This window comes from Blennius ocellaris (genome assembly GCF_963422515.1).
Source record: "Blennius ocellaris genome assembly, chromosome: 13".
In the NCBI taxonomy this organism is placed as follows: Eukaryota; Metazoa; Chordata; class Actinopteri; order Blenniiformes; family Blenniidae; genus Blennius; species Blennius ocellaris.
Window position 1 is genome coordinate 3,711,545 of NC_137662.1, and position 10,783 is coordinate 3,722,327.

A 10,783-nucleotide genomic window follows, 5' to 3' on the forward strand; every position below is an offset into this window, starting at 1 on the left:
CACAGAGCCGGTACCTGCAGGAGCTGCCGCACTGACCACCTTTAGTGTCTGTTACTGTGTACGACTGAAAGGTCCACATTGGGCGCTGGGTAAGTTGTCACACTAACATTCCAACCTTCATCATTTCCTGAAATAGGAATTAGACAAAACATGACAACATACCATAAAAGGACCAGACGCGCAGGCAGAAGGCGACCAGGAAAGGTTGCGGCATGAGATTGAGAAGTGAAAGAAATGAAAACTGCAGTCGTCACAATGTTAGAAGATGAAGCTTCAAGCTTTTTTTAAATAATACAAAATGAAAATAATGATAAAGATCCCAAAACTAGTTTTTGAAGTATTTAATTCGAAGACTCTTTACAATAAAAAAATAACACCAACCATTTTGTGAACATGTGGCAGTAGGGTTTGTGTGGTGGGACATTTTGGGACTTTTTCTTGCTCATTGAAGAGACAAAATCATATCAAGGATAATAGAATAAAGGAGGATACAACTACCGTATGAATCCATAAATAACATGGAAACACTGCGAGCATAGATCTGTAATGACTTCAGTGCATTGACAGTGTCACGAGATAAAATGATAATGTCCGTCTATCTTTTACTAAATTCATTATGTGAGAAACTGCTGACAGAGACGACCCACAGTGGAGTGAAACGCTCACAGACACACCCACTCTGATCATCATATATAAGCAACAGCCAGGCAAAGCCGTGGGCCCTTCATGTGATCTTTGACGCTCCCTCAGACCCCGTTTACATAACGCTTCAAGTGAACGATGCAACGTTTCTCGTTACATGGTAAGATGTTGAAAACGACATCTGTTCACATGGGAACGGTAGAAAATGAGAATGATGTGGTTGGTACGCCAGGCCAGGAGCAAATAAACTATTTACTACAGCCGTGATGTGCCTGGGCAGTAGCAAAAGTTTCTCTATGCTCCTATGGTGTTTCTAAGATTATATGGTTTTGTGAGGCTTTCACATGACCATTAACCACTCACTGTGCTGCTTTAATTTCCCCTTAATCAATAAACAATGTTTTCTTGACTTGACAAAAGTCCGCCGTTTCCCAGAAGACAAAGTTGGGGCGTTTCACAAAAGTTGCAATTTCCCCGTTTCCAAGGAGACGGAGTCAGAGCGTTTCAGAAAAGGTACGTTTTCCCTGTAACTTTTCAAACTTTTCAAAAAGAAGGGTTTCCGTGGCTCCGAGTGCCGTTCTTACCTGAGGATTGTCCTCAACACTTGCAACTCAACTTTAGTTTGTACATATCAAATTCTACCCTTTTTCATCTATCCTTAGGTTTAACATATGAAGCCAAGAAAAATGGCTTCTTTAGTCACTCTTACGGTTTCCTCCATAACTCACAATTTCATCTAAATGCTGACGGCTCTGAGAAAATGTCAGTGTTTTGGCACACAAAAAAAAATCACCAGATTTAAAGCACAAGCCAGATCAACAGGTTAAATCTGCATCTTCGTTTAAAAATCTGTGCAACGAATGACGACTGCAATATCTCCCGCGAGCTCTCCTTGTGCAGCAACAACACTTTTCATTAAGTATATTCTTTTTGTTTTCGTGGTCGTATGTGATGTAAGGAGGGTTGTGATAGCACGCGTCACACCTCAGCAACCAGGTTTCTTCCCTCGGATGTATCCGTCCACGTTCTTCTGAGATAGCAACAAGCACACACAGCGGGGGGGGGGGGGGGGGGGGGGGGGGAGAAAAACAACAAACAAATAGGGATATGTCATCGTCACCTTGGATATACGCCTCCTGGTCCCTTTGTGTATGTACACACACACACATTCATACACAGACACACTCGGAGAGACGCTATCTCCGTCTGGAGCTCAGCAGACTGTGAAAGACAAGACAGAATGGAAAGGAGGAGAAAACAAGAAAATGGAGAAACAGAGCATTTCCGTCTGACAGAGGAGATGGACTGATAGATGGCGAGCGGGGGGAATCACACGGAAAGTGGCGGAAAAGTCGAACTTGGATGATGATCACTTTGACAAGTGTGTGTGTGTGTGTGGGGGGGGGGGGTTCAAGGTCCTTCTAAAGTGAAAGTTGAGGGCACAAAATCCCTCCCTTACGCCCGGTCAGCACTTTTGAAGAAACACGACGACAAAATAAGATGCTCTTGATCAGTCTCCTCCTTTATTCCCTCCTCAACAATAACATCAAAGTATAGGCAGCCATATTTCAGCATAGCAGCATTACCACCATTCATTTAATCACACTATGTATATAAATGTATAAGAGTATAACTTTACATACAATATTTACTATATCATGATTTGCGCTAATGAGGTCAGTGGGTCGAAAACCCTGTGAGTCCAGCAGAGATCAAGGGGGTGGGAAGAGCGAGACTTTACCTCCTCTGGCGATGTCAAAATGAGACTCCTTTTAAACGACGACGACGTTTTTGCAATTTTGTTGCAGGAAAGTCCCACTAGTGGCTGCTGTTGGTTGTTTTTCTAACCACACACCTGGTGTAAACGTTCATAATTGGAGTTCACACACATCCGTATGGTCACGCGACCAAGTTGGATTGTTATTACAGTGGCTGTCAAAATAAAACTACAGAATCCCAAGGAGAATATGGACTGGGAGCCGTGACACTCTGGAGGAAAACGTTGTTATTGTCCATCTACATGCAGAAGAACTATGTACTAGGGCCGCAGCGCGCATGGGCAGTAACAGCATTTCCACCAGATGTCCTCCGGGTGAGGACATTACCAAAGATTTGCACAAGTAAAATAAAAAAACCAAACTATTATTAAAAATGTTTAATCCTTCACTCAGAAAGGTGGAGACGAAACATGTGTGGTCCTACAATGTGTGCGTCATCATGCTTTGGTGCACTTTAAACAAAGTAGCAGGACAGTTTAACAAGGGCACAACAATAAAAGGAATGTGAGCAATAGCACAATAAAGAGAAAGCCGGAGAAAGTGAGAACAGACGAGGTGAAAATTGATGTCGACTTGAGTCGGATTGTTGAAGCAGACACAGGCGAGGTGGGGAGAAGGTGTAGAGGCAGAGTGAGCGATGACAGAAAGTGCCAGGGTGAGAGGAGGCAGGGAGATGGAACTGGGTGATAAGTGGTACCTTTGACTTGGAGTGAGCTCTTGGTGGACCACAAGTGCAGCTCAGCCAGGCAGAACGCCATCAGACGGCGGCGCGTAACCCGAGTCTGCCGAGAAAGACGAGGGCGAGAGACAGAATTGAGTGAAAGATTGAGAAAGAGACACGGGGCAGACCAAACATGACTTCAGATGAATATCTTCACGAGACGACACGAGAGATAACAGACGGGCCAGTTTATGTGGAAAGGGTCAAGCGAAGCACGACCGACATGCAGACGTAGGACGACCCAGGCCACACTGAGGGAGGCGGCCTGAGCAAAGAGAAGCAAGGAACTATGGGAAGCCTGAGTTTGGAGGAGTTATCAAGAAACCCTGAACAAATCCTTTCTGTGTTGCATGTTCTACCTGTGCCTGTGTTTTTGTTTTTTTCTCCTAGGATTTCTTCTCACCAGTGATGGACACCACAGGGTACATTCTGTCTGTTGCCTGGTGTTAACGGCAACATGCAGAGTTCAAATCCCAGTCCGGGAACAGTGGGAATAGGATTTAACGTTGAACGAGCCCAGCTGTATGTCAATAGGATGTAGGGTGGAACTCACTCCCACAACCCATCAGGAACACAGACTCATAAGTGAACTTTAAAACACCCCTGAAAACCAACCTGCTAAAACTTGCTTTTCCAGAAAGTCTTATTTCATTTTCATTATTCATTTTTATTTTCACTGTGTCAAGCGTCTTTGAGTGTATAAAAAAGGTGCTCCATAAGTTTGATCTTTTATTATTATTATTGTTATTAATAGGCAATAAAACAAAATTGATGAAGCATTAGATCATTTGATCAGTTTGAATCATTGAATTGACTGATAAAGCTGAGTGGTTGCCACACAAACAGTCACACATTCATATTGTCACCCCGGACCTCATTCGGCACTTATTGGGACTGCGAGCTATTCACCGTACTGAAGAGAACACATAGGGAGGACATGAAAACTGCAGGCAGAGACGGCCAAACTCCAACGGATAAGGAAAGAAAGTCCTATAACCACCCCCCTGCTGGGAGACGATGTTATATTTCTAGTAATACCACTCAGGAGGGTGACTTTTAAAGCTCTGCCTTGCTCAACATGTCAGAGCTGTTTTACATGAAAAGGCAACACGGCCAGAATATTGAAAGGACACTCGAAGTAGAACACAAGGAGTACTTCGAATGAATACAAACAGTGATAGTTTCACATTGTAACAAAAAAACAACAACAAAAAAAACCCCAACAAAAGTGATTCATGGCGAAGTGACAGAGGAGCCTGTCGGACACTGACGTGAACTCAGACTGACACTGGTTGGAGGTCATGGGTTAGGGCGCGAGCATTCACACTTCCCAGGCGAGCAGTGACGGACACACTCTCCGGAGCTGACAGCTCAGACAAAGCGGGCGGCATTCCTTATATCAGCTAATGAACACAGAGCAGAGTGTGTGACAGCCGTCGCCGCGGCCGCTGCTCCTCCTTTATTATGGCAGACTTTATTCTCCGGCCTGTTAACTTCTCCTCCTGGAGGGTTAAGCTGCTGCCGTCTTTCTACTGCACTCTGCAGGGGGTCTCCCTTGTAGTATCGATGGGCTGCTATTGTACTGTATCGCTGCCTGACGTACTTTGTTCTGTGTGTGTGTGTGTGTGTGTGTGTGTGTGTGTGTGTGTGTGTGTGTGTGTGTGTGTGTGTGTGTGTGTGTGTGTGTGTGTGTGTGTGTGTGTGTGTGTGTGTGTGTGTGTGTGTGTGTGTGTGCGTGTGTGTGTGTGTGAGTATGTGTGTGTGAGTGAGACAGCAGTCTCCTGACTGTGCTTTGTCCGGCTGCGTATTGATGTTTCTGTGATAAAAGATTTTCCCACTACGAAATCAATAAAGTATTGCAAGTTTTACCACGACAACCCCGGCGGAGAGCAGCAGCTCCCGCCACTTAGCACTGTTAGCATGACCGCCAATAACAGCGCCAATACTATCAACAGCTTTCAGAAATACACACGGAGCTCAATAATGGAATAATTATTATAATAATGGCCTCAGATGGTTTTTTTTTAATCAAATATGTAAAATCATTCTGTTGTTCTGCACAATATTTCAGATTTTTTTTCTGATTTATAATCTAAATATGTGACAAATAAAATAAACTTTATATGAATTACTCTTAAAAGTATATGAGTTTCACGATTTTAATTGAAAGTCAATTATATTCAACTGTTTGGAGATGTATTTACACAATTGATCGACTGTTATGAGCAAAGAAGTCAATCATTTGTTTTCCTATAAAATTGTATGTGTTTATACAGGCGGTAAGGATATAAAGCATATTAACAAAATATTATTAGGTATACTTTTTATTAACTCCAGAGTTATATATATATATATTTTTTTTTTTTACCATACTTATTTGTTTTGTTCTGGGGGTGTCATACACATTCAGAGCCCAATTAACATCATCACCAATAAAATAGTACCAAAATAACCTTTCAATTTAAACTTTTATATTTATTGTGGCGCTGAGTACATGTGATAAAAATGTTGTTTTTTTTGTAAAACCAATCAATTACTACCAGAAATGACTGCAATCTCAGAATAAAGTAAATTTTAATGACGTCATCTGCTGCAAAATACAGTGAAATATCAAAACTTCTCCTTCAGCTGTTTTGTAGTAACGAGGCAGATCGCCTTCATGGCAGCATCACCAATATCTCAGCTGGGGTCTCAGTGTTGTGGCGTCTGCTCCTTATTAAAAATGTGCTGTTTGTTTTTTGTTTTTATTAAATCAATGTTGTCTTTGAAATTTTCACAATTTGTTTGGTGGTTGGGTCAGATTGCAGCATGAATCATAGGCTTGACACTCCTTTCCAAATGAATTGCATCAAACTGAACTTTGATTAGAAAGCTTCATCTATTGAAGCTGTGAAAAAAAACAACCCAAAAAACAACAAAGTTTTTACTGTTAGGTTTACAACTGTAATTACTAGTATGTGTCTCTGTCAGGTCAGCATGTTCTAGTTTTTTGAATTATAAACACCCGGCACTGTTTGAAAGAGAGGATTTCTTAAAGCTGGGGAATTATAAGGAAATACAGTTTTCAGCTTAAGAAAAGACTAAAATGCAGCTACTTTAATTGTATGTAAATTAGGTGGCCCCAAATATTAGAAACACTCATATAAAGCACAGCTTAACAGCACTGTAAACTGAAGCAACATTAAGCAGCGTTTCCTTTGTGCAGGCAGACTTTGTGCCAGTATAAAGTCAGTAATATGTATATATATCACATGGCAGTGCAGTGTGCAAACGTTCCTAATAAACTGGCCCATGGGTGCAGAGTTAAACAGATGTGATGCAGACTGACACTGCAGTGGGGATGAAGATGAGATTAGGATCCATGAGCAGGATTCTCCACATGGTGTGGCAGAGGTGTAGCAGGACTGCTGCGCCGGGTGTAATTTCCCCCCCATCAGTGCAGTAAATGTTCTCCCTTCTGCTTTTTGCTCTCATTAAAGCTGAGAGGCAACTCTCTCTTATCTTCAACCTCTTGCTCCTCTTGGTATAGGGAGCGGGGAGAGGAAAATTTTTTTTTTTTAATCTTATTTTGCCTCTCAACCCCCAAAACTACAAGTCCCGAGAAAAAAAATACGCAACGATAACACTGGGTGCCATGGAAACGCTGGGGCTAGCATGGCACAGCAGCGACAGCGTAACGAGTTTCCTGACATAACAGGATTCTTTCATCCTCCTAACCTGCTCTCTCTCTTTTTCCTTTTTTTTTTTTTTTTTAGAAGTAGTCAGCCTTTTTGAGAGGAAAACCTCATTCCAGCCAGCTTTCATTCCATTATTGGCAGTCTGGGCTGCCCGGCAGTTGTTGAGACCTCGCTCTGAGGAGCTGTCGAGGTCTCGGGGAAAGAGAGAAGGAACAAGGAGGCTGCTGGAGATACAGAAAATGAGCGAGTGTGCGGTTGGACAAGGGAGTCGTGTGCGTCTACGAGCCCTGTGGCCACAACACAGATGTATCTGAGCGAGATAACCGGGGTTTGTTCAGAGCGAGATAGCCTTGTGTGCGCTAACGAAACAGTAACTGAAGACGAGTCAATAGTCCGCCTCATCACAGGCATGTTTACCAAGTGAATCTTCCGTTTTTCGGCTGCTCCCTGCAGGACTCGCCACCGTGGATCATCTCTATCTCACTCTGTCGTCGCCACATCCATGAATCTTCTTGCAGGCCTTCCCGTTTTCCTCGTACCTGGCAGCTCCATATCCGATTCCTTCAGCCAAACCCCGAAACCACTTCAGCTTCGCCGTCTCTCTGAACTTCAATTTGACAGTACGACGTCACCGTGTCCCAGGCACACGCCACAGCAGGTCCTGTGCTTTCTGGTAAACCTCCCCTTTTCACTCTTGCTGCTATTCATCAGCGTTGACACCCGTCTCCACCCGCTCCGTCCTGCTTACACTCTCTTCTTCACATGTTTAATTTGACTACAAAAAACATTTGTGATGTACTTCATAACTACGATTTAGACTGAGTACTTCAACGGTGTCAGCATCTTCTTCTGTACGTGTAAAATATTTACTTTTCTAAGCAGTTCTTATCTACATTCTGCATAATATATGTTACTGTATTAGCAATCATGCATCAATCTATTGACTTTCAGTCACGTTGGGTAGAAATATACAAAATGACTCTCAAAGTTTAGTGAAGACGTTGCATCACCTTTACTTTTCGAAGAGGGCAAAATGTATTATCAGGAATTATTATTTTTCACATTAGCCCTGATTTTACACTGAGAGCATCCTGGACATTTCTATTCAAATGATTGCTAAACAATGAAGAGTCTATTGAAATGTGCAGCAGACAAACATGTACACAGAAGCTCCATGGAGAAACTTTACTCTCCACACAGGCCGACATCTGAGAGCCCAGTTCAATTCACTTGAATTCATTTTGGACATTTCTTTGAAGTTACATAAAAGCTGGTAGATGCCGAGAAAGTCCAATTAGATGCAGCTATAATAGGAAGAATCCAAGTTTCCACAGTGATTCAGTGACGAGATGTTCCCTTTCTCTAATTTCCCACAAGCTGAACTTTGGACCAACCATTTTGTGGTGGTGTCGGATATCTTCAAAGGCTTAAATACATAAATCAAACCCTAAAAATGTTGCACACAAGTAGATAGGTGTGATTAAAAAAAACACCTAATCAAACATGAAGCAATTCCAAAAGGTTCGTCGGGGGGCTTGTTTGCTGATTTGATGTGGAATATTTTCTGCCACAAAATTTCCGAGAAACACATTTAGGCACGGCGGCGTGTGTGTGTGTGTAAACAAATACACAAATCTACCGCACAGGTCCTGGACAGCTGCCACACTCATTCTGCGTTCTGGCTGGGGTTGCTGTGGGCTACCTGTCCCCCCCGCAGAGCGTTGTGGGGGTGTACGGTCAGTGTACAGAGGGCTTGGTGCGGGGTGGGAGGGTGGTGCGGGGTGGAGGTTATTGTAGCTCCGTCTTTACACCGCTAAAGAGAATGCTTTAACATCAAAGGCCAGGAGGGAAAACACAGCCCTCTCCTTTCAAAGGCAGTCCACAGGAAGTACGACCTTGTCTGCTCTCGGCGTCTCTTCCTCCACTCTTCGTTCTCCGTCCCCCTCCGGGTGGTTACCGAGTGCGAGGGCACGTGAGCAAAGAGCAACAGAAAGGAGTCTTTGCAGAAGTGCGCTGGGATAATCTGTGTACATGAGGGAGACGCGGAGAAAGCGAGAGGCAGAAGTTCACGTAAATATTTATTTGGGGCTGGTTTTCTCAGGAGGAGGAAAGCCTTCCTGACTCCTCGTTGCTCTCAGCACTGTGAACTCGGATATTTATTTAAGCTAACACACAGCTTTTTGTTCTTCATGTGTTCCGAGTGCATACGGGTGTGTTTACCTGACAGAAATATCACTCAGTATTTGTGGTCGGACTTCTTTTCCTATCCTGTACATCCTCCCTTTCATCTCCTGGGGGATTGAGGCGCCAACATGCAGATTGAAGAGACGACCTTTTCTACAAACGGGAGCCGCAGCCTCCGACAATCAGGAACCACCAGGACACAAGCTAGTATGACCTAATGGAAGGTTTGTGCTTGAATCTATCAACAAATGTAGATGTTGTCAACACAAAAAAGTACATATTTAAAAACCAAATACAAAACAAGGACTTAAAAATCCATTTCTTTGTCTTGGATTTGGTGGATGAAGCCACACATGTTTAAAAATAGTAAAAACAAAAGACTTTCCCCCATTTTCCCCATTGAAAATTCAAAAGAGATCATGCCAATTCCCCACAGGGCCTCTCTCTGGGATTCAAACCCCAATATGTTTGCTGTGGGGCAACACATTGGAAGAGCTGAACGGGGCAGCATCAGGGAGTGCACTCATAACCACACGTTTGCGCTCCTGTGAGTCCTTGAGTAAAAGCTCCTCGTTCCCACACTGCTCATACGGCACCAAGAGGGACGTCGGGCGTAAAACCCGTTCCAAATCAAACATTGAGATCACATGATCCACCGTGGCAACCTCGGAGGGGAGCCGCCAAAACACCATGATATCCAGGAGAAAGACGGGTAAAATAGGAGTGAACGAGTACGACGCTCAGCAGTTGTGACCCCCAACTCCAGAATCCCCGCCCCTCCACCTGCTTGAACCAACATGGTATATTTTGATTTGTCGGGTTGATTGGCGGTTTACTAAGCTATATTTTCCCCCTCCAGGTGTCCTTGAATGTCATGGAAGGTAACCAGAAATAAAATTATATATTTATATAAAAAAAACATTATCAATATCAAGAACTGGGTTTGTCTTTTTATAATCGTTGACAACATTTATGTCTCCCTTTAGAGTCACATGTACACATTTTACCCTTTACCTGTGTCTGTTGTTGTGGATTACCACAGACCAAGACAATCCATTTAATCGAGATCTAAAGGCAGGAATGCGTATGTGTTAGAGGGCATTAAAGGGTTAATGGGTCAAAGGTGAAGTGGCTTGCTTCAGACGGCAGATGACCCGAGATGCTATATGAAGGCCAACATGACAAATAAGCATGTTCTACTTTTTTTTTAAGCTATGAATCCTGAAAATCGACTTATGAGGAGTGTAAGAATTTGGAAAATGAAGTGTGTGTGTGTGTGTGGGGGGGGGGGGGGGGGGGGGGGGGAGTGGAAAAGGTTTCCCTTTAAGCATTATAGAGTCTTGAGTGATTATTGCAATTATCAGAAATTATCTGTTCAAAAGGGTCATTTCAGTGACGTGTTATTAAAAGACGCTCACAGAAAAGATGTGACATTACAACCAAACCTGTGGTCGCCTGCAGCGTCTCAGCGTCTGGAGCCAAACTGGAACCGAGAGCAAGACCGGGGCTCTGAAAATGGAAGGAGGGCTTCCAGACATTTTGCCTTGACATCTGAACAATCCTCTCTCACAGGTGTGCTCTGGCTTTCTCACCATGTTCCCTTCACTTTTTCTCACACACACACACACACACACACACACACACACACACACACACACACACACACACACACACACACACACACACACACACACACACACACACACACACACACACACACACACACACACACACACACACACACACACACACACACACACACACACACACACACACACACA

At 43.5% G+C, this 10,783-nt stretch overlaps 1 protein-coding gene across 1 annotated transcript in view; it reads right to left on the reverse strand.

The window, feature by feature from the left end:
• Window positions 1-10,575, reverse strand: part of wdpcp (WD repeat containing planar cell polarity effector) — an 80,809-nt gene extending 70,234 nt beyond the window's left edge. The window contains exons 1-2 of the mRNA XM_080507197.1: window positions 10,448-10,575; window positions 3,118-3,202 (exon numbers count right to left, since the gene is read on the reverse strand). Coding sequence (XP_080363323.1) covers window positions 3,118-3,202; window positions 10,448-10,540 — 178 coding nt within the window. The 5' untranslated portion in view covers window positions 10,541-10,575. The remainder of the gene's footprint in view (window positions 1-3,117; window positions 3,203-10,447) is intronic.
• Between the last annotated feature and the right edge of the window lie 208 nt (window positions 10,576-10,783).